The sequence below is a fragment of the Xiphophorus maculatus genome, chromosome 20 (assembly GCF_002775205.1).
Source record: "Xiphophorus maculatus strain JP 163 A chromosome 20, X_maculatus-5.0-male, whole genome shotgun sequence".
Lineage (NCBI taxonomy): Eukaryota > Metazoa > Chordata > Actinopteri > Cyprinodontiformes > Poeciliidae > Xiphophorus > Xiphophorus maculatus.
The window spans coordinates 16,587,575-16,612,133 of NC_036462.1; the positions used below are offsets into that span (position 1 = coordinate 16,587,575).

The window sequence follows — 24,559 nt, forward strand, 5'->3', positions numbered from 1 at the left end:
ATGGAGAAAAGTCAAAAATAACATCTCAGTAAATATTGAATATTGACTTTCATTTGGAAAATTAAGGTTCCAGTGTCTAAAGGAAGAATAAAGAACTAGATAATCTAACTTGCTGGAGGTCCAGTTTGAAATTACCACAATGAATGATCATTTGGGAAGCCAAGTCATTTTAAAGTATTGATTCATGGCATTTTTTCAAGTCAATAATCAGAATAGCCATCTACCAAGTAGCTAGACCTCGAGCTACCAATGCCTGCTTTAATGACCATGGTGTCACTGCTGTGCTTTACTGGCCAGTAAACCCACCTGACCAAAGGATCATAAATAATCTGTGGCAAGGGTGCCCAACTCCAGTCCTAGAAAGCTGCCATCATGCAATTTTTAGATCTATTCTCTCTAAAACACATGAATTAAATGACAACTAAATGACTGATGGTGAGGGAATTATTTGATTCAGGGTTGTTGGAGCAGGGACACATCTAAAAGTAGCACATTGTTAGGACTGAGCATGGACACACATCTGATGTCACAACAAAGATGAAAGACAGGCTCGAGAGCAAGGTTAACATCTTTCAAGCTGCATTAATTTTAATCAAATTATTTCCTTAGTCTCAGATTTTTTTTTCAGATTTTTTTTTGAGACTAGTGGCCTTTTCTCATTAAGAGGGTACTCAACTTTTTTGTCACTTTATTTTATGCTTTCTTTTATCTTATTTACTGATTAATGATCTTCAGCACTTTGTTTCAGCTGTGGATCATATTAAAGCAATTTCTAAATAAAGTTGATGGTGATGATCAGCTTTTTTCAGAAGAGTAAATTGTCATAATTACCCCCACTTTTTCCTTCTGTCACAACACTCGCATTTGTTGCGCGTCTTTATTTAAATTTTTTGACCTAAAGTTGCTGTTGCTACACGGACTCTTTTAAGGAGCACACGTGCACATAGGCTAAAAATCTACCTGAAGGTTTATTTATTTTCAAATATTTTTAAAGCTATATAATTTCTGGTTTATATCCATTTGAAACTAATGCTCTGTAAAATGACAGAACATTATCATTATTCAATAGTTTATATGAAGACAAACTTCTACGCTATTAAAACTTAGTAATTAGCCATTCTTTTTAGACAGAGCAAAAATAATAATAATAACAACAACAATGTTTTCAAAATGTATTTAAAAAAGAATAAATTCAAATTTAAAGCAAATTTTCCACCACCACCTGCTTTCTGATAAAGCTAATGCAGATACGTTACTGCCATCTGCTGGTAGGCCTACGCACCAAGAAAAACAACCGCCAATAGTATTTCCAATACTAAACGCATCCTTAATTTATAAGGTAAGAATATTTGACATCAGTTCATTAGGAGTTCTGTTATACACTGAGATCAGTCTTCATGGAGTCATGGTTTCATGGCTTGACATGTCCTATAGGACAACATCTCTTTGGTATTTGTCTAATATGACAGGCTGGTTTCAGTGTGACAGACTGACTGCAAACTGTACTTTTTTCCTGTCTGTCTTGTTGCTTGAGTCACCATGAATGTAAAAATAGATGTTCTGCAAAAGAAGAAGTTGGTGTGGTCATAAAGATTTCAGATTGTCAAATCGCGAGAGTTTTTATACCACTACTCATCTCTTGGTTTCATCTCTTGCAAAACTCAAAAGTACTGGTTAGAATTAGATGTTATGTAAGCTATGTAAATTTGTGGTATGTGACTTTTCCTTCAACACCGTGAAGCAGAATTAGGTCTAGACTGTTTGAAGAGGTTCTCAAACCTGCTATTCTGTGTTGTTTATAATTCTTTTATTTAGAGCAGCTTATTAAGGCTGGGTATGTTTTTTTAGGTGTCAGACACTGTCTACTGTAGATAGTTGTGCAAGACTTTGTGTCACCAGCCGCACCTTTCCACACCCCTTCGACAAGTGGTGATTACACCAAAGCCAGGCTCAGAGCTATAAGCAGGTTGACAGTGGTTATGTGGTTAGAATCTGCAGAGGAGCTCAAGTGTCAGGTCATACCGAAACATGTTGGGAACAGCCTTTTTGCTTCTTAATGGACTGGTTATACTTCTACTTCTTTACACCACTCGCAGAAGGTAAAACTTTATTTGTTTACTTTTCTACCTTTTTTTTTCTTAAGGTTTACCTTAAGAAAAAAAGGTAAACCTTAAGGTTTTTTTTCTTAAGGTTTACCAAGCATCACTTCTAATCTGAAGGCAAAATAGATTTTAAAAAAAATTCTGTAAGCTTTCATTGTAAGAGGTCACTGATGCTGTTTAAATCTAATATTGTTTTCTGTATTTATGAATATATTAAAAACACTCGCAGCAAGCAGTTTTATTTGCAAACACAGGGTTAGACTGAAACTCAACACTTTTATTAATTTTTCTTTTATCATTCATGAGCACTTCCTTTTCCAAGATTTTATGTAAACTTGAAACCTGTTCAGTGAGATTTATGACTTGCGAAATGTAGATATGCAAACAACCATGGTACACTAATTTGAATTTCCTCGTACTTGACAGAAATAAAAATGAGCCTCCTCTTGATAAGGGCTTCATCCCGTGGCTCGGCCATGTTCTTGAGTTTTTAAAGGATGCTGGAAAATTTTTGTCACGCATGAAAGACAAACATGGAGACATCTTCACTGTAAGTGTCTATAATTACTGAAATACCACAACATTAATCATTAAAAAGCAGTTCATATGAAAAGAAGTCAAAACTTTAAACATTAAGAATTCAGTAAAAAAAACTTATGTGTGCTCAAACATGTCCTTGTAGGTTCGTGTTGCTGGCATTTATGTGACAATGCTGTTGGATCCAAACTCCTTTGATGGTGTCTTGAACGATGACACCAATAGCTTTGACTTCAGCAATCGCAGAGGCCAGCTCTTAAAAAAGATCTTCAATCTGCAGCTCCCAGGCAACTATCCTGCTTCTGAAAGAAAATGGATGGAACAGTAATGATTTGATGATTTAAGTTAATCAAAAATAACTAACACTCAAAAATGGTTTCAGAAATACCTAATTCTCTGATTGTTTCTTTCAGACATTTTCACGGTGTCAATCAGCAGAAGCTCAAGGCCTCCATGAATGCTCACCTTTCCAACGTGATGCTGAAAAGTTTTGAATCTCGCAGCCCATCAGAATGGAGAGAGGATGGATTGTTCGAGCTCTGTTACAGTCTTCTTTTCAGGTAACAGAATACATAAAAAGACATTCATGATGTAATTGTTTATACGGTAGCAGAGTGATACATGGGAACTGTGTGTTTATACTTGACTAATTGCTGACAGGGCTGGATATCTTACATTGTTTGAGAGGAGGGATGATGTTGATGCCGTCTATGAGGAGTTCCGCAAGTTTGACGATCTACTCACCAAACTGGCTCGAGGTTCACTGAAACGAGGTAAGCAGTTCCACTGAAAATGACAGCACATTTCTGACATCCACCCCTTCTTCCTACAGTCACTGTAATCACAGTAGTTCTATGGGCTTAGGTTTCTGGACATGATTAAAACATCTGTTTACAGTCCTTTCCATAAGTAATTTTGTTACATTGTAGCCCCAAACTTCAATGTATTTTGCTGGGACTTTGCTTGGGAGACCAAAAGGAACCGGTCTCCCAAGCAAATGTTAAATGATTCATGGTTTTTAATTTTTTAACTGCAAGAGTGACAGGTTTTTATGGCCCTTTTTACTCAGTTACAACCATTAAATAGAACAACAAATTGTCTTCAGAAGATTACAGGCTCTCTGTTAGTTGTGTACTCAATGAGCCATTATGGACTAGTAGCATGAAGAAAGTCAGTGTTGATAGAAACATTTACAAAGCCTCATTTGCATTTTTGACAAGCCATGTATGACACAGCAAACAGTGCTTTGATCATATTAAAGCAAAATGTATCTTTTTGTCCAGCAAAACTTTCAAAACCTAACACTGAGAGTTCTTTGTACACACTGTACATCACAATGAACACAATTACTGCTAAACCTACCTTGAACACGATGGTGGGAGTGTCATGCTATCAGGGTAATTTGCTTGATAGGGACAGGAAAGCTGTTGAAAAACGCCAACATTTGTTAATGTGTTTTGAATAGTTATCTTGGTTAGTTGAATGATTTGTCCACAGTTGCTTTGATGAGGACATTAAAACATGCTGGTTTTATTTCATAATTCCATCTATATTATTTACATTCTTTATTTTTAGTTTCTTTTGCAAATTTCTGATTGAATGCCGGGATATATTTATAGCTAACTGTGAGTAATTTAAAATCATTTTAACCATCATTACAATATAAAATGCATATTATCATAAGATTTGAAATCCAGGTATGCCTGCTCTTACTCCTGCTCCTTGGAACATGTTAGCCCAAAATAATATAGTTTCAAACAGTCTATTGTTATATTGTTGTTGCTTCATCTGGTGATGTATTTCCAATATATTATGTAACCCTACCCTGAAGGATTTGTGGCTCTAGCTGCAGTAAAAGGTGGCTCTACCAATTATTGACTCAAGGGCACTGAATACATAAGTGCATTCCACAACTTGAAAAACATTGAAAACAATATATTATTCCCCTTCCACTCCTGCTGCATAAAATCCCAATAAAATACACTGATTGCGGTGACAAATCTTGCAAGGCACCGTTTCCTGCTCTTGAACAGCACTTTGTCAGTTGCACTTACCTGATGGCAAATGAACCTGTTTACCTACTTCTCCAACTATTTTCAATAACAGAGGAAAAAAGAGTGGTCGCCACATCCCAGGACCGACTGTGGGACCTGCTGTCCCCAGGTCATGTGAACGGTTCCTGGCAACAGAGCTATGTTCAGTTCCTGCAGGAAATGGGGGTAGATGCAGACATGCAGAAAAAAGCACAGCTGCTGCAGCTGTGGAACACCCAGGTGAGAGTTCTTTTTATATATATATATAGCTATATATAAAAAAAGATAAACACAGTGACTCACACACCCTTCTTAGGCTGAACATTGCTATCCTGTGACTGAAACACACAGTTGCCCTTCTAACCGTGCAAATCTAAGAAGAGCCAGATTCCTTGTTGTCAGATTACTCAGACAAACCTGCCTCAACTTGTTACTTGAAGAGGACATCTTTTGTTTTTCTTTTTAAGTTTTGATCCTACGGATCAGTCTTCACATCCTTTTATATGTCTTAAGGTTCAGTCCATTACTTGTGTAAACAGTAGTTTATTAGAAGAATGCAGTCATAGCTAAAATGCTTCCTTGTTTGTGTACGTCACACAGTTTCTGGCTCGTACACTCTCAGTCATGACCTTTCTTCAGTGCCAATATATCATAGCTATACCATTGTTTAATATTAACATTTTTATTTAAGATTAATATTAACTGACTCTGCCCATGAAGCGTTGTTGAAACAGTGTTTACATAGTAACACACGAATATAGTGTGTGAGGTACTGGCTTGAACACTAAATAGTTGTTCATCAGCCTAGACGAGTTCATGGCCGCATGGTGTTATTCCCCAGAGCATCCAGGTGGGGGAGAAAGAGAGCCGTTCATAGTGTTTGCTGTTTATCGGTGCAACACTTTATCTGTAGTAATTTACCCCTTCGTGAACCTGCCGTTCTCTCTGAAACAGAGACTCAGCTTTTCTGGGTAAATTTTGACACTTCCACTCCATATACGTTCGTGCCTTATTATGGATAACTGTGGTTTAGGGGGACACAATCTGCGTGCTACAATGAAACTGGAGCAGCGCTGCCGAGAACAGAGGGATTAGATTTTAGGATGGTGAGAAGTGCCGCAGGGATTGGGGTTTTCCTTTTTGTAATAACAATGCCTTTTTTTTTTTGTCTTGAGAAAGTATAATGCTAACATTTAACTCTACCCAGTACCCACCTACATCCACTGTAGATTTGAATGATCTTCCATTCCCATTCGTCTGAAACCTGAAATACATGTAAAAGTGATTTTTATTGCGATTGAGATAAATCACATAGATTGTGATAATACATTAATCAGATCCAAACACACTATTGGAGTCATATTCTTGTAAACTTAACATATTGGCAAGAAATTAAGAACTGGAGCAGAGCTGTACAAAGGAAACTAATCAGCTGCTTTGTTTGGATCCCTTCAGCAAAGATTTCCAAACATTACTTAACTTTTCACAGAGAAAACTAATGTTCAAAACTTCCAATTTGTATTTCTGTTCATGAGGAACAAGATGGACTTTTATTTTTGTCAAAAAAAGAGAAGAAAAATCAGTTCCTTTGGCATTTAAAATAATTTAAAGGTATAGTCCCAACTTTAAGTGAGGTTCTGCAAAGTTAGAGTAATAGGGTCTTTTCCTGTTGTAGACAGTTCTCATTTGTGAGTTTAGAGAAAAAACAGTAAATTGCTAAAAGAGATGGAAACTAGCTAGGCAAAATGAATCACTATTTTCACTTTTTATTTGGCTGTTTAAAATAATTCAATCTGAAAATGTTCACATCCATGCCACACAATGCTGTATTAGTGTACAGTATATTAAAGGTGTACATTTTCAGAGGAGATTTGTTTTAAGGTTGTTGATGTTTTCTCAGCCAATCTATTTTTCTTGCCAGCTACATCAGTCAGCACAATCAGCTGATTGGGAGTTTACCAAATAGCCAAGAGGCCCGTAGAAGCACAGGAACGTGATGTTACACAAATCACATCCTTCTGCCAAATCCACAGCTTAACTCAACTTACAGCAGACCGATGAGTCGCAGCTGGTCAGGTGGATTGAAACAGGCTGGCTCCTCAATATGTGTAACTCTAGCATCATTACATAGAACTGGTTCAGCTAAGACAAACTCAACAGTGTCTTGTAAAAATGAAGACTTTTAGTATGTGCTAACATATGACCTAATATACACGTTTTTGTTTGAGCTGTTTTAAATTACTAAAATCATCTAAAACAGGGGACTGGTCTGATTAGCTGAAGACTTATTTACTTTTTGATAAACTCACAGCAACATGAAACTTGTGTTTTGGGCCCTATAAAATCTATGTACTGTGGCTTCTTGTAATAAGGTAAAAAAATTTAATTTTACCTTTCATTCATGTCATCTGACATGTAGTACTTAAAAAGACAATCTGATATTTTGTTAATACCCAGACTCCTCTGAGACTTTAAAAGTTTTTTTTATTCAAAGACATTGAGAGGGCAGAAAGACAATGTGTTGTAACTCCTGTCACTTTTGGGGCAATTGCTCTGCTGTCAGTAGAGAGCTGACCTGAGATGTGCAGAGGTAAAAAGAACAGCTCTCTCAACCCTCAGCAATTACTGTCTGACAGGCTCAGGTGTCTGTCTCTGTGGATCTGACAGCAGTTTCTACAAAGTGTGGACTCATTTACTGGCTTCTTCTCACATCAGTCATATTCAGACAGCAACACTGCAGAAAACATTTAGGCCATGTTATAGGTATATTTCACTAAACATTGAATTATATTTTAATTCCATCTCCTGCGTAGTTTTACGGACTAGATGTTAAAGTTAAAAACTGGTTTTTTTTGGTGTTTTTTTTTTCCTTTTAGTGCAATGCTGGACCAGCTGCCTTCTGGGTCCTCGGCTTCCTGCTCACTCACCCTGAGGCAATGGAGGCTGTTAAGTCAGAGATCAGAGGCCTTCCTTCTCTCCAGGATACTTCCCTGCAGCGACGCCCCTTGAACCAGCTGGAATCACAGAGCACACCTGTGTTTGGTACGTAGCAGCTGCTTTGTTGCCTTCTATGCTAATTGCGCTCTTCCACCCCTGGTTTTAATCACCTAATTGGGATGGACGCAACAGTTGTTGCACTTGTTTGAAATAAGCATCTGAACTTTGAACTAATTAAATCAGAATTGCCTTTTTCAAATATTCTTATCATCACAAATTATTGTGCCTCTGTGGATACTGCCTGAAGGCTCTTACTGATTTAACCAGTCATGACAGCCCTCTGACATCATCCACTTTCCTGTCCTTTCCGCTCTGCAGATAGCGTTTTGAGTGAGACCTTACGGCTCACCGCCGCAGTAATGATCAATAGAGAAGTTGTTAAAGACAAGATCCTTCGGATGGCCAATGGAAAGGAGTACCACCTCAGACGTGGGGACAGGGTGTGTCTGTTTCCTTTCCTCAGCCCTCAAATGGACCCACAGATTCATGAAGAACCACAGGTACTTAACATGCAGACGATACTGATAAGGAGCTTCATTTGGGTATGCAACAGTTTACAGCATGTTTTGCTGTTATATCACGCATGATTAAGGAGATTAATGCTGCTGTAATCAGTCCTGCAATATGCAAACTCAAGGGGTTGCACACAAATGCATGCCCCACTTTTCAGAAGATTATTTGTAACAAAAAACAATGCTGAAAATGTTTCATTTTCCTTCTGCTTCGTTTTAATTTTGTAATTTTGTTTTAATTTATCACATAAAATCGTGATGAACTATGAGTTTGTGACTATAAAGTGACAAAAAGTAAAAACGTTATCAGTACTTTTACACAACACGGTGTGATATCAGGACATTAATACTAAGAAATTGACTTGTGAACTAATCAGTGAACTAAGATAATTCATCTTTGTTAATTCTGCTTGTCTTCTGTGGTTAACAATCATAACAAAAGTAAAACCTATTTTTGACAGAACGTATGGCAGAGGAAACAGATAACAGGGCTTTTTTGCATCTCCTAATTTGTGCACATCTGTTTCATTCTCCTTTCCCTTGACAGATGTTCAAGTATGATCGATTCCTAAATGAAGATAAAACAGTGAAGAAGGAATTCTACAAGGATGAGAAAAAGCTGAAGTACTTCACCATGCCTTGGGGCGCAGGGAAGAACATCTGCGTTGGAAAGGAGTTTGCTGTTACATCCATTAAACAGTGAGTGTGATTCCACGGCCTTTTAATGTAATCCCCTGCGCATCTTGTCATTTGAAAAATTATGTTTGTAACCAAAGAATTTCATCCCAAGCAACAAACCAGCAAAATCATACTTGAATAATCTTTTACATTGTAGCTTCAGCCATGCTTTCATGTTAGTAATCGCTATTACTCAATAATGAGCTGGAATTAATGAAAGAGAGGGAGAGCAGACATGTGGAAGACAATTTTTATATCAGGCAAAGGTTAAAGACCACTTCATGTAATCAACAGCATCAAAGAGTATTTGCTCTGCAATTTGTTGTCCATACAAGGTTTGTCATGCAGCTATATTCTCACATAATACTTGACTTTCTCCCTACAGATTTGTGTTCCTGTTTTTGACCCACTTTGATCTGGAGCTGTGCAGCCCCAGCTCTAAACTTCCACCAGTTAATCCCAGTCGCTTTGGCTTTGGGATGCTCCAGCCAGATGGAGATCTGCGGGTGAGATTCAGACTCAAGACGATGCAGCATGAAATGTGAAGTGTTGGAAAGCTTCACAATATCTTGTTTTATAAACTTTGTTTTGGTTGAATGTAGCATTGCACTATTTATTTAGTTTTTATACCTTGTCAGCTTGCCAGTTTATTGTTTTCAAGTTTTTTGCGTGTTAAAAAATGTTGGGAATTAATGATAGAAAGCCTTGTCACCCTCTGTTTTCCTTTTGCTAAGTAGCAGGTTATAACTCATCTGAAACAGAATATTCCAGAGTGTCAGATCTTCTGTGATTGTTTTATACATTTTACTTGTAGGTAAGATGCAACAGTAATTCATATCACACAAGCACATTTTGTCAAAACAATGTAATTTATGTCTTAAAATATCCAATTTGTGTATAAATTGGATATTTTACACAAAATATCCAATTGGATATAAATTGGATATATATATATATATATATATATATATATATATATATATATATATATATAGTGTTCACAGTGATTTCCAGTGAAGAATATTTTCTAGGGTGGATTTAGTTTACATTTGATAGGCTACTTTTATTTAATGACTGTTGTTTTTATTTGCACTGTTCTATATTTTGAGATAAGCTTGCCTTTGTCTAATTAATAAATGGGTCATTGAAAAGTGGATTTAAAAAGCTATCTGAATGTGTTCTAATGTATTGATTCAATTCAGTCTGGTTTGTTTTTTATATCTCCTCAGCGCACACACACACAAACACACACACACCCACGCCCCCACACGCCTTTAAGAGGCAGTTACACACAATTAAGGTCAATTTAGAAGACAAACAGATCCTAGCCCATTCATTTCAGTCATGCAGACATATTCAATGCCAAATACATAAAATATAATTTTATCTACGTTCTAAAACAGGGCAATCATGTTCAATTTATTATAGTTTCATTGGTAAAAAAAAGCGTTCTATCTAAGGAAACCCATTGAGTGACTGACAGCAGCAATCCCTCCTCCGTCTAAAGAAACATAGCAACAGTGGACAGATGACTCCATTGAGTTAACTTTGCTGTAATACATAAGGATGCATATATAAACAATGGAAAGGCAAAATACCCCATTACCAGATAATGGGGTATTGAAGAACACTGCAGCAATGCCTGAGGCCTTTGCCATAGCCTATCAGTTACTTTTTAAGAAAAATGCAGAAACATTGTTCTAGCACTTTCTAAGTTAAAGACTTGACACCAGTAGCTTTTATAGTGGCTTTATCTTGGTGAGCAACACAGCAAAGCAGATAAGCTCTGAGTTGTAAGTAAAATCAATGGGATGAAAACGTGAGTGCATAAAATTGGTTGCAACAATAACTTCTTCAATTTGTGCTGAATTCATCTTGCGCTCGGTGTATTTGCCTCAGAAGTCGGGTCTTGGAATGAGGTCACACCCCAACTGGATATGTTTTATGCGTATCACATAGCAATTGTTAGTGATGTTGTAGTGATGCAATGTACTACTATGCTGGTGGTCCTGCAGTTTTCTGACTGGGATCTCAAAAAATAGACTTCCATATGCAAATAAACTGCACCATTGCAACCAACTACATCCATTTGTCCTTTATTATATGTCTGTTTAATTTAAATTTCAAGGTACCGTTGACTCATTTCCAAAGATCAGTGAGATGGACAACTTTGCAGTACATCTCAAGTATCCATTCATGCACTCAGAACCCCATAAATGTAATGAAATGTAAAGGCAGGAGATTAAAGCATAAAAGAGAATAATATAAAGGAGTATTTTGGTGAAATTAAGACATGTGTTACATGGGAAGTGAGGAAATCAAAGTGAAACAGTTTGGAAGTTGTGTTTGTTGTTACCTCAAACAGTACAACACAGTATTTCAGAAAAAAGAGCAAGTGTTTTTTTTCTTCTTTATTTAACCAGGTAAACCCCGTGGAGATCTAGATCTCATTTTCAAGAGGGACCTGGGCAGAAGTCTGCAATGCACAGCAACCTGGTTACAAAATAAAGCTAATTGTGATGGGTGTGTGATGGTCTCTCACTGAGTTTCTGCTTCATGACTTATTGGAATCCTGAGTTCTGTTATTTGCCAGAAAATCCTGAAGGAGAATGCATGACTGTCGGGGTGCAACTTCAGAGTCAAGCAGCAGGACAATGATATGCAACACAGCAAATCCACCTCTGATTGACTTAACAAAAAAAAGTTTTAGAGTTGGTTCCAAGGCCATTCATGCTTGGAAACTCTTCAGTGTGACTGAATTAAAACCTTTATGAAAAGAGGAGAACTTCTTCACATTGATGTAAAAGATCTTACCAGTAGCGAAATCTTGATGACATTTGTTGGTCCCCAAGAATGGGTTTATTTAGCCAGAATGGGTTTATTATCTAAAGGAGGCAATTTCTTAAAAAGAAAAATCAGGTTGGTTTGAAAACGTTTTTTAAAATGTACTCTATTTATTTCTGTTTCATCTTAAATTTTGCATGATGATCTGGAACACTAAAAAAAATATATAAATAAATAAAATAAAAGCAGAAAAAAAAACTGGAAAATACCCATTGGAGTCTCAGCCTTGAAGCCCACAGCAGTGTGTTTACAGTGATTGAGGACTCGGTGCAGGAAGAGTTAAACAGATGTGGAGGGGAGTTTGGAGCTGCCATGAATCCACCTTCACAGAGATGCGGCGCCTCCTCGCACAGCTGACTGGGAACACAGGTAGTCCGTCCGAAGGGGGCTGTCTGTCGGCGTACTTGTTGATATCCGGGCTCAAACAGCGCGGTGAGACATGCGGAGCGGGAAGCCCGCGGGTTGGCGGTTCGGGTCGTGCTGAGGATCTGTCTCTGCCATGTCGGAGACAGAGGAGGGAGAGATGGGTTAAACCCCGGCAATTGTAAACCAATATCGACGCCTTCTGCTTTTTTTTTTTTTCCTTTTTTTTTTTAAACGCCTCTGCTTCATCTTCGTTTATGGCTGCGGATTGATTGATCACAGAGCTGGTACGTGCTGGTTTGATTCAGTGCAGTATGACTACAACCCATCATGGTGTTTTTTTTTAAGCTCTTACGCATCTCTGGACTTTAAAACCTGTCAGTTGTGATAGCTTTTTAGTGTGTGAGCTCTCTGCATACCAGCTGTAGCAACATAGAGCATTCAGCTTCTGAAAAATATGAGAAAGATTTGCACTTTGTTAAATGGTTCCAGTCCAGCTTATTTACATCCTCCCTGTAGCTACGCAGAACAGCAGCGTTTGCACAAGAGGGAGTGGTGTTCGTGTAATGTTTACCTGCTTTATTGAAGCCTGGACTCTAGTGGAACAGGAGGGCTAAAATAATTGTTTTTCTCATGTTTAGCCCAGTCTGTTACAGCATGTTCCCAAGGCGTCCAATATATTCAGCTTCTGTCTTAATTTTAATTTTGAATGTGGTTATATTTTTACTTTGTACTTGACACAGTTGTCACTCGTTGTCGGGTTTGGGAAGAGTAAAATAAACTTTGCATGACAGTGATTAAAGATCTAATCTATATGCCTGGTCTGTTGCCGGGCTCTCATAAACACTGTAAACAGTGGTGTGGAGTGGGTTTGCTGGTGCCACGTCTACAGTCACAAAAAAAAAAAAAAACTATCAGGGCATGCTAGACTCAGAAAGAAGTGCTTCCTTTTGGGTCATCCCTCCTCCTCTCCCTGGGGAAGGTGGCCGCACGCTGGGAGAAAACAGCGCTTCCCCGGCGTTTCAGCACCTCTGGGCTGGACAGCGCTCACTTTGCGCTGTAGCATCCCTGCGTCCCACCCACAGCACTGCATGGGCGTCATTGGAGCAGAGAGCAAAAACTGCAACATGCAAACGAATAAATTAAACGAAGAAATCTCGAACCACAGTGCATGCACTGTATGCATGCAAAATGTTTTATTTTGGTCTTCAAATATTTGTGTCTAATATTCAGGTCAAAACCAAATTACCTTTGCAAACTTAATGCAAATTAAGTTTAGTTTCAACATATTTTTAATACTATAAAACATGGGGGTATTTGTTTTTTATCCAAGTGCCAAAATTTCCTTTTTTAATCACCAAGCTAGACATTTGACTCTGCAGGCTGGTTTAAGGCATGAGTCATCTCTACAATCCCATGTGTTGACGTGTTTATTACTGCTTCAGAAAAAAAAATTAAGTAAAATGCTAGATTTTATATAACATGATATCAGAAAACATTTATAGAAAAACGTATACCAAATTGTTGTAATTTCTGTCTAGTTATTGTAACCTTGGAGTTTAGGGGCTGGTGATTTTTGTCAATATATATAATTCATCAGGTTTCTTTTTAATGGCTGGTAGAGAATTTGACAACACAAACTAAGCCAGGGCTCTGTTTCTTGCATTGCTAATATGGGTGAGTCATCTCAGTAATTCCCATCTGCTCACAAAAGCCTTTTTAGTTTATTCATGATGGGCTGTTTTAAGTTGAGTCGAAGTACAGTCTGATCCTACAGAAGAAAAGTTTGGTGAAGAAGCTTAACATATGATCAACATACTGTTCATCATTTTTCTTCTCTTGAATTCTCTTCTACAGAGTTTTATGGTATAGTCTCCTTAAGGATACTATTAATTCTTCAGGTATATTTGCTTCGTTCTTTCAATTTATAACATATTTTTACACTTTATATAATCATTATTTAGGATTCTTAAGGGATTATTTAGCATTTTATATAAGGGATATTTAAAGATTTACCCAGCAATGTCAAAGTTACAACCCTTATTTTTAACCATGCTACTCCAAAGATTAAATCATTATGCAATACTGAAATTGTACCCAAATCACTAAAAACTAGTAAATAATTTTTGCTTCCATGATTTGTTTTTAGAGACCACAATGAAAGAAAAGAATATCAACAGTAGTCCGTAGTCCTGGATGTTTGCATGCTTCCTCAACTCAAAGTCATCATGGAAAAATCCTTGGATCTAAACAAAGCTGGCTCTCGGTCGACATCGTCCCTGCCACCTGAGCCAGTGGACATCATCCGCAGCAAGTCGTGTTACCGCCGAGTCCGGCTGAATGTTGGGGGTCTCCCACACGAGGTCCTGTGGCGAACGTTGGACCGGCTGCCTCGGACTCGTTTAGGGAAACTGAGAGACTGCAACTCCCATGATTCTCTGATGGAGGTGTGCGATGACTACAACCTGGAGGAGAACGAATACTTTTTTGACCGACACCCAGGGGCTTTCACGTCCATCCTGAACTTCTACCGCACGGGCAAGCTGCACATGATGGAGGAGATGTGTGCCCTGTCCTTCAGCCAAGAGCTCGATTACTGGGGCATTGATGAGATCTATCTGGAGTCCTGCTGCCAGGCGAGGTACCACCAGAAGAAGGAGCAGATGAACGAGGAGCTGAAGAGAGAGGCTGACAATTTAAAAGACAGAGACGGAGAGGAATTTGACAACACCTGCTGTGCAGAAAAACGGAAGAAGCTGTGGGATCTGCTGGAAAAGCCGAGCTCATCCGTTGCAGCGAAGGTAATTTTGAACTGAATGTTGGGTGTGAGCTGAACATATGACCGATGTAAGCCTTCTGACTTGATTCTAATACAAGCTTTAGTACTTAATCAGCTTTAGTACTTAATCATTTAAATGTTGACTGACAAATATGCACAAACAGAAACAAGAGAACAAAACATAGTACATTTTTGTAAGTTAGTCCAGTTTGGTCTTTTCAGTGAATCTGGATTCTGGGATTACTTTTGACATTTTTACTGGATCTACTGTTCCTCTTGAAAGTTTAGGTTTGTATTACTCTAAAACCTAATGAAAATTAGTTATAGTAGTTGTAAAGTAGCTTGCATGTTTGAAGACAATAAAGTAAATAAGAAAACATTAGAAACTGGATGCTAAATAATGAGATTGAATTCAATGAACAAACAAATATTTGTGTGTGAATATACAATTAATTGTATATAAATCACATGTTTCATGTTGTTTGGAAAGTACTGTTAAAAAGTAAGTTCAAGCTGTTATTTTTAATCCAACAGCATGTCAATAAATTAGGATACCATCGAAAAGGTAATATATTTCTGTTAGCTAATTCAAAAACTTAAACTCGTATGTAGAGATTCGGGTGATCATTTATCAGGGGAATTTCGAAAAGCTGTTGAGAAGAAAAAAACGGAGAGACTGAGTAAAGGCGGATAATTAACTACAAACCAGGGTTGAAAGACACTGATCTAAGAGAAATAAATCAAAAAGCACAAAGAGCAAAACACCAGAAATTAACGTAAAACTGAACACAAAGAATGAATGTACAGTATATGTGGTAAAACCCTGATAACACTTAATAAACAACTGAATGTGACAAGTTCATATAGTAAAATTAAATTGACCGAATTACTAAACTAAATTTATTTTTCATAAAATTCTAATTTGCTGAAATGCATCTACAGAATATAACAGAAAAAGGTCCACACAAGTAGCATAGCAGAACAGTAATAAAACCAATTTGTCTACTTTTCCACACTTACTTGCATTCACATTTAGTTTTTGGATGGGTGTCTTCATCCTACCACTGATCTCTGGATATTCATCAACAGACTTGCTGCAACATTTTGGCATTGCCCTCAGACTCATTAGACAGTCTGCAAAAAGAGTCTCAGACTGCTTACTCAGTAACCATTTGAAGACTACATGCAGCTTTTCTACACTTAGTGAGATACAATGCTTCAGAACAGATGAAAAAATCAGCTTTAGTACTTAATCATTTAAATTTTGAAGGATTATGCGTTTGCTATTTGACTGTGTACATATTTCTGTGAATGTAAAAAAAGAGCCTGCAGCCATCCTGTTTTTTTTTTAAGTGTGGGGATGAAAGGATGTAATTTCCAGTTCAATCCTCCTGCGAAGAAGGTAAATCAAATGCAATAACTTTCAATATGGTTTTTACTGATATCACTGTGTTAAATTTCCATGCTAGTTATTTACAGTTGTATGGGATTTTTTTTTTTTCACTAAATCAAACTAAGCTTTTGCTGCTTTCAGAGACACATCCTCCCTGCCTTTAAAAACACACTCACCTGCCTTATATTTGATGTTGTGAGTTCTGTTGTATGCTCTGAATTTATAATGCGGGTCTTGGAAATGTCTGATCTGAAATTGGATTGTAACACATCAGAAACATGGTGCTACAAAGGTATCAGCGGTGTGGTCCACTCTTAAACTTGTTTAATGAAGCCAGGTATTAAAACACTGCAAAGAGTCATTCTATAAAATCCCTCCGTTCCAAATAACAGTCTTTTATGTGGCTGTGCAGTGCTAGGAGTTTAAAGTTACTCAAATAACGAGGTGAAGATAGGTGGCTGCTGTTCTAAGCTGAGCAAAAAAATAAAAATAAAAAGAGTTTTGTTTTTCTGAATGTGCCATTTAATTGTTACTTTCTAAGTAGGATAGTGGGAATATACGTTTACTCAGTGTTGCATGGATGGATGGAAAACTATGATCTTTCTTTTCATTTTAAATGTTCTTTTTTTTCTACACTTATCCAGATTTAGAAAATGCTTAAGTCAAATTCCTAACTTATGATTGGTGATTCTTTTCTTTCTTCATCTACAAAACATGTCACTTCCTTACAGTCAGTAGGTAGAAATGTTGTTGCCCAGCAGAAAACTGACATTTTTTTGTACAGATAATCAATATGTATAGTTTTAAAAACTTTTTAATCAGCAGATAATTAGCAGATATTAGGTATAAAAAATTAGACCAAGATAAATTATGCATGAAATTTTAACTGTGGCATATGCTGTACAGTTCAAATGCAGAAGAAGTAAAGTTGTTAAAGGAAAGAATGTAAAAATAAAAAGCTGCAACAGCCTTGTTGCATAAGTGTGCACAACCTTTTTATTTTTTGAAGCACTCTGATTCGATTTCAGTCTTCTTGAAGTCACAACTGCAATCAATCACAGACAATCTCATGAACTCTCATAGGAGTGAATTTCAGCTGCCTGTTCCTGCTGACTAATCGGGAGAATGCAAAGGAGCTGGGGAAGAACCTGCGCAGGGAAAACTAAGGGAAGGAGAACTAAACAAGATGCAAGATAATGAAACTAAACCAGAAATTAAAGATTGAAATTAGACACAAAAAGAGCATAACACAAGAAAGAACAAAGAAACACAACACAAAAAATTGTGTAATAATCCATACACAAAACCAAGACAGAATAAAAATCAGACACTGACCATGACATAACATGAAGCAACTTTTTTTCAAAGGAAACAACCAGGCCTGTCTAAAATCTCCCAAAGTTTTGTGGAAGAATGCTACCAAGCTTAAAATTTTAATCAAAAATCACCACACCCAAAGTGAGTTTTAGTTATTGTTTTTTTCATACTTTTACACCAATAAATTAGTTTGTTTTCAATTTACTGACTGAATCGGTGTCACATTAAAAGTAGGAAAAGTCTTGAATTAATTTATTTTACATAACAAAACATTACATTTTAAAAGGAGTGCATAAACGTTTTTATTCACTCTACATTCACTAGTAGTTCAATGTAACTAAAGGAAGGAAAGGTAAAAACACGTGACTTACAGCAGGTTTGTTGTTCTGAATGACCTATTGTTAATGTTATCATTGTCTACAAGCATCTTTAAATGTTCTCTCGGTGTAAAAGGAATCCTGGATCATTTGTGATGTATAACCAGAAGTGTTCACTCTCTATTATCATTATTGAAGAACTTATCTCGACTGTGTGGATGTGCAGCTATTAGCCATCTTAATTACCATCTCATCAAAACATAATATGAAAATCATTATCTGTATTTCCAGTAATGGCTATATCAAATCTCCATCAGCCTGCTTTTATAAAATTAATCTCAATATATCTCTTCCATACTGCAGAACTGCTATGCACATTGAAACAGAACTGAAAATGCACACATGTATATATTTTTTATGCAAATAATGTCAGTACATGCAGAAATGTGATAATAACCAGACATAGAATAAGGCGTTCATGTGACAAGCATATTTTTATTTATGAAAGACAGTGTACCTAACATTTTCTAATGTACAGGAGAGGCAGGAAAGAAACAAAGGTTAGTTGGTAGTTGCAGAGTTTAGCTCATGATTCATTGAGTTATTATGAGATAAGCAGTCAGATCATGTTGCTCAAGGACTTTCTAAGTGATACATTGAAAACACTGAGCAGCTGCTTCAAGTTGAAGCACATGTGGCCGTGTTTTGATATGAAGCAGAGTTTGGTTGAATGAGTCTCAGTAGTTTTTTAGTCATTGGTAAAATTACATCTGATTCCTCATATCAGCTGTGCTCAACCTTAGTCAAAAGAAGATTGGTTCTGCCCTCGGCTGGTCATTCAGGACAAGCCTGCAACTGTAACCTTTGTGTCATGAAAAAAACCTTTGATCATTTCTTCAAGGTCTGATATTTATGAGAAATCAAAGAGCGAATTGTTTCCAGCACCTTTTCCCCCCTCCAGGGTAAATGCTGTACATCATTTTGCTCTACAGCTTGTACTGCATGGGAAATGAAAATTAAACAATTTGCAAATTGTACTGACTAGTGTTCTGCAGTAAGGATTCAGGAGGACTGCCTGCTCTTTGTTGCAAACAAACTCAGATTAGTGCATGTCTGTGAGGGGAAGGTCTTCTTCAGAGGAATCAAAGAAATGCAAAATCAATGTTTATTGTGTTACACTGAAGGAAATGCTGTAGTCTAAAAAAAGGAAATGACCAACATTCATTGCCATCTCAGCTCTCATGTTCTCATATCTTGAGTTTAACAGAAATATTGGTGGAAAAGCACTTTGTAGTGCTGAAGTAAAATAAGCATGGATCTTCCATCTGCACAATAATGCAAACTTCTTCTTTAGAGTGTTTCCTACAGACCCTAATCACGTTTTCTGGACATTGATGAATATTGTCAGTCTCTGTTCACATTAGGCCACTAAGTCATATTGGTATTTACAAGTAGGCCCCCAGGTAAAAGTTTGTGAAAACCCTCAAAATGCAGTAGAATAAACTCGCTAAATATTATACAAAAAATATTTACTTTAGAACATTTATTTTGTACAGCAGAAGAAATCCAACTTTAAGAAATAATTGACTAAGGTACGGTAATCGCAGAAAGCACACATATTGATTGGTATTTGTCTCTTTAAAATTAATGTAACTGAAAAAAAATTATATTTATACTTTTTTAAGTTGATCAGATTTCTAAAAAATAACTAATTAGAAGGTTGTAATGGTGCATACTGAAAATATTCATTATAGCCTGTTGGTTTTGTATCCACAGGTGTACTAAACAAATACATACTCTTTTATACCTAAGCACACGCTGTTTATGGGCATAACCAAGTGAGCAAAGTAACAGCATGTAGCCCAACTTTAAAAAAGTTACACCAAAACTAAACAGAGAAGACTCCCAGTTGTCACCATAGCAATATTAAACTAAACATTAGAGCCAGCAGCAACATAGCTAGCTAAGCACTTAAATAATTTTTTTATTTGAAACAACAGGAAGCTGAATCTCTGGTACTGGACAAAAATAAGCTAACTTCCAAATGACCACCTGTAGCATCCAAACAATCCAGACTCCATACATTCTGTAAATTGTTGTATAAGTCTCTATATGAAAATGTGCAATCAGGTACTGCTGGCACACTAGGTTGTCTATCCATCAAAACAATTTTAAAGTGGTTTAAAAATGTTTATTCTCTAATATAAGCAATGGTGTGATTCAAAAATTGTTAAATATTGTTTGACTGTTTCAACTGGTCATATTGCTCTATGATCTTTATTGTAACCAGGTTGTTTTTGTAACCAGGTTGCTGTGCATTGCAGACTTCTGCCCAGGGCCCTCTTGAAAATGAGATCTAGATCTCAACGGGGTTTACCTGGTTAAATGAAGGAAATGAAAAAATAAAATCTTTCTATCCAGGCATTGTCTATTGTCTTTAACTAATTTATACTCTAATAATAAATCCACAGCTGTACTCAGTTTTATACTTCATGTTGTTTCTAAGTTTTAGAGCATAATGAAAAGTTTAAAGAATTATGTAGGTTAGTTTATTTTTCTTGATTGAAGTGTGGTTCTGAAAACATACAGTCAGCACCTTTTAAACCCAAATATTACATCTCAAGTAATTAGAAATGAATTATTTTCCATTTTAAGATGTCACAAATTAGAAAATGACACATAAGCTAATTTCTCTTTAAAGTGGGAAAGAGTAGAGAACATGTCAACTAAGAAAAGTTTGTTGGTCAGGAAATGGCAAGAAGCTAGATACTCATTGCTCTTACAGTCAAGAAAATACACTGCCTGGCCAAAAAAAAAAGTCGCCACCAAAAAATGGTCACACTCTAATATTTTGTTGGACCGCCTTTAGCGTTGATTACAGCCCGCATTCGCTGTGGCATTGTTTCAATAAGCTTCTGCAGTGTCACAAGATTTATTTCCATCCAGTGTTGCATTAATCTTTCACCAAGATCTTGTATTGATGATGGGAGAGTCTGACCACTGCGCAAAGCTTTCTCCAGCACATCCCAAAGATTCTCAATGGGGTTAAGGTCTGGACTCTGTGGTGGCCAATCCATGTGTGAAAAAGATGTCTCATGCTCCCTGAACCACTCTTTCACAATGTGAGCCCGATGAATCCTGGCATTGTCATCTTGGAATATGCCCGTTCCATTTGGGAAGACAAAATCCATTGATGGAATAACCTGGTCATTCAGTATATTCAGGTAGTCAGCTGACCTCATTCTTTGGGCACACAATGTTGCTGAACCTAGACCTGACCAACTGCAGCAACCCCAGATCATAGCACTGCCCCCACAGGCTTGTACAGTAGGCACTAGGCTTGATGGGTGCATCACTTCACCTGCCTCTCTTCTTACCCTGATGCGCCCATCACTCTGGAACAGGGTAAATCTGGACTCATCAGACCACATGACCCTCTTCCATTCCTCCAGAGTCCAATTTTTATGCTCCCTAGCAAACTGAAGCCTTTTTTTCTGGTTAGCCTTACTGATTAGAGGTTTTCTTACAGCTACACAGCTGTTCAATCCCAACGCCTTGAGTTCCCTTCGCATTGTGCGTGTGGAAATGCTTTTGCGTTCACAATTAAACATACTCCTGAGTTCTGCTGTTGTTTTTCTTCGATTTGATTTGACCAAACGTTTAAGTAATCGACGATCACAATCATTCAGGATTTTTTTCCGACCACATTTCTTCCTGGAAGACGATGGTTCCCCACCATCCTTCCAGATTTTAATGATGCGTTGGACAGTTCTTAACCCAATTCTAGTAGTTTCTGCAATCTCCTTAGATGTTTTCTCTGCTTGATGCATGCCAATGATTTGACCCTTCTTAAACAGACTAACATCTTTTCCATGACCACAGGATGTGTCTTTTGCCATGGTTGTTTAAGAAATGAGGAGTTACTCATTGCATCAGCTGGGGTTAAATAACTTGTTGCCAGCTGAAAGATAATTGCCTATGCAGTACTTATCCAATAGGAGGCTTGTACCTATTTGCTTAGTTAAATCCAGGTGGCGACGTTTTTTTTGGCCAGGCAGTGTAATTATAAAGCTCAGCGCAGCTGAAATTGTGACAGGAGTCGATGAGAACAAATATTTATCTGGCTTCCACTCACAATGAGCAGAATGATAATGGAGGTAATTCAAAACATTCAAAACTCATTGACAAATGCCAGAACAAGTATTTTAATAAACATCCAGTAAACATGTGGAGTTTGCTATTGGAACATGAACTGAACCATGCACTTTGGTTAGATGAGACTAACAGTGAGCTTTTTGGCTGCAAACAATGCAGTTGGTTTGGTGTATAACAAAGGATGAAATTAAACACACCTCGGTTTAGTGCAGTGGAGAATCTATGATGCTGTGGGAGAGTTTCTCCTCAAAAGACTTCAGCAAGTTTGTACCACAGCATTTCCCATGGAAATCTGGGATATGTGAAAACTAGAAATGAGTCATCACTTTTTCTCTCAGCAAGATATTGATTCTCAAAGCTAAAGCAAAACAAACTCCTTCCATGGCCAACTCAGAATACAGATATAAATCCTGCAGAAAGTCAGTGGGTTAAGGTAAAGAGGACACAAGAAAAGAGAGAACCCACAAATCTGGAAGAGCTGGAGAGATTTTTGAAAGAGGAATGGTAAAAGATACTTGCTATATGCTCCCAACCTTGTTAAATGTTTTAAGAGAAGACTAAGTGCTACCCTAAGACCAAATTGTTGATGTCGAAAGTATCAACACCAGTAGTAACAATCATTGTAAAACAATTATTTCTTGACATGGAATGTTTTTCTGCTTTTAATTGGTGATGTTTTTCAGTTTAAGATGCCTCTGAAATAAAATAACAGTTTACTTTTGCACATCTTTACCAGGGGTGCCCAGAATTGAGGCTAACAGAGTGATTCATATCCTGACTTGGCTTTGGGTTGAAGTGATGCAGCTCTACAGTTTAGGATTTCCTCCTGCATAAACAGAGCAACCTCCATCAAATAAGAAGCTGAGTTTATCAGTTCCTAATTAGCTTAAAGGAGCAACATGAAACCACAGACCAGGGTACTAAAAGCATTGACAGAGGTTGATGGTATTTAGGTATTTTTAATAGGCAACTGTGGGCTTGTTGAGTGGTCCAGCAGCAACCACAGACTCAGTGTTAGCTCATCAGTTATCCTGGTCCAAAGATGGGAATGCAGCAGCCCGTAAACAGATGGCGGATCGAAGAGATGTGCACAAACAAACGGTCACCAAGCAACAAAAGTAAAGTTTTATCATCACTGAAGTAGTAGCTATTGAACTATTTATGTTTCCATCTCCCTCTCTCTCTTTCTGTGTAATTACACTTCTGCTATGTTCCTGTACTTTAATGACTAACAACAGGAAGGTGAGTAGAAGCTTTGATATTTGTCAAGATTTTGGGGGACAATACCAGCATTGCTGCCATTTTCGCCCGGCTCTGTGTTTCGCTTCCCTCGCTCGATCATGTCTTCCCTTCCCTTTTTCCTTCTGCAGGCTCCTCTGCCATACCTCTGACTAAATGTCAGGGAAATGTCACATTAATTATTCTCCAGGAGACTCTGGACCCAATTTGAAGTCCCCCCCACCCTATCTGTTTACATTCTTTGTAAGCTGCCTTGTTTCTCTCTGGTTCAAATCAGATTTGAGTCCCCATAAAATAAGATTGTCTCTGACCGCTGGCACAGAACGGGCGAAGAGCCACCCTGCCACTGGGAGAGGTCCTTTCCTCTAAAGCTTGTTTGTGTGCAATGTCAGTTCAAGTATCATTGTTTACTTTTATTAATGACAAACAAAATGTAAACAGAACTTAATATGTTTTATTACTGACCATACTCTATATAAATCTCTGCAGAGCATTCTTTGTCAATTGCAGCTCTACTAGCTGTACAAATCTAGAGACTGAAACTGTTTCCTGTTCTTCCTTGTAATGTAGCTCAATGTCAGACTGGATGCTGAGCAGCATTTTTGGATTCACAAGTTGATTTAGGTCTAGACTTTGACTAGAGCATATGAATGTTCTTTGATTTAAACCATCCTATTGTTGCTCTGGCTGTCTGTTTAGGATTGTTAGGGGTAACATCAACTCAAATCTTTGCAAACTCAAAAGTGTTCTGACAGGATTGTCCTGTGTTAAGATCAGTTCATCTTCCCATAAACCCTGACCAGCATCTCTGTTCCTGTAACCAATAATTATCAATATCAACTAGTACTAAAGTCTTATGTTGTGATACGTTTTTCAGCTATATCTTCCAGTTCTATGGTTCTGTTTATTTGGGCCAATGGTTACTAATTAGGTTAGTTCTGAGTGATTTCATTATATTTTATTTAGTGGTAACTGGAGATAAATTTAATATGTTTTATAAAACCATGTATCATTTCCTTCCACTTTACTATTACATAATACTTTGTGTTAGTGTGTCATATGCAAAAAAAGTACGCAATGTGAAATTGGTTTATCAACCAAAGCCAAACCTGAACATTGAATATTGCTGCCATGCTTGTCCTGACCACATCCAAAAAGAGTAAAACCCGTTCCTTATTCTTTTCAGTGGCTAATGTGCCTCAGAAGGAAGGCCACAAATTCCAATTATGCTCCTCTCATGTCACACTGAAGATGACATATAAATGTGGTTTGGCCATATTCATAAATCAGTCT

The 24,559-nt window shown here is 37.3% G+C and overlaps 2 protein-coding genes across 3 annotated transcripts in view; both read left to right on the plus strand.

The window, feature by feature from the left end:
- The first annotated feature begins 1,947 nt into the window (after positions 1–1,947).
- On the plus strand, positions 1,948–9,774 carry LOC102218429 (prostacyclin synthase-like). The gene is made up of 10 exons (XM_005797002.2): positions 1,948–2,099; positions 2,529–2,652; positions 2,785–2,963; positions 3,053–3,199; positions 3,300–3,412; positions 4,746–4,912; positions 7,549–7,714; positions 7,988–8,169; positions 8,729–8,880; positions 9,245–9,774. The coding sequence occupies exons 1-10, from the start codon at positions 2,029–2,031 to the stop codon at positions 9,402–9,404; spliced, it is 1,461 nt and encodes a 486-aa protein (XP_005797059.1). The 5' UTR covers positions 1,948–2,028; the 3' UTR covers positions 9,405–9,774.
- Positions 9,775–11,947: 2,173 nt separating this feature from the next.
- The window catches only part of LOC102218167 (potassium voltage-gated channel subfamily B member 1-like), a 40,682-nt gene continuing 28,070 nt past the window's right edge, over positions 11,948–24,559 (plus strand). The window contains exons 1-2 of one of the 2 annotated variants that reach the window (XM_005797001.3): positions 11,948–12,353; positions 14,216–14,867. In XM_005797001.3, the coding sequence (XP_005797058.1) occupies positions 14,271–14,867 (597 nt within the window). In that variant the 5' untranslated portion in view covers positions 11,948–12,353; positions 14,216–14,270. The remainder of the gene's footprint in view (positions 12,354–14,215; positions 14,868–24,559) is intronic. The other variant, XM_023325598.1, reaches the window with a different exon arrangement.

Bases quoted from the DNA above. Each gene is read 5' to 3' on its own strand.
- LOC102218429 (XM_005797002.2), top strand. From the start codon at position 2,029: ATGTTGGGAACAGCCTTTTTGCTTCTTAATGGACTGGTTATACTTCTA. The intron at 7,715-7,987 runs GTACGTAGCAGC...TCCGCTCTGCAG, and splicing joins ACAGAGCACACCTGTGTTTG to ATAGCGTTTTGAGTGAGACC. The intron at 8,881-9,244 runs GTGAGTGTGATT...TTCTCCCTACAG, and splicing joins GCTGTTACATCCATTAAACA to ATTTGTGTTCCTGTTTTTGA.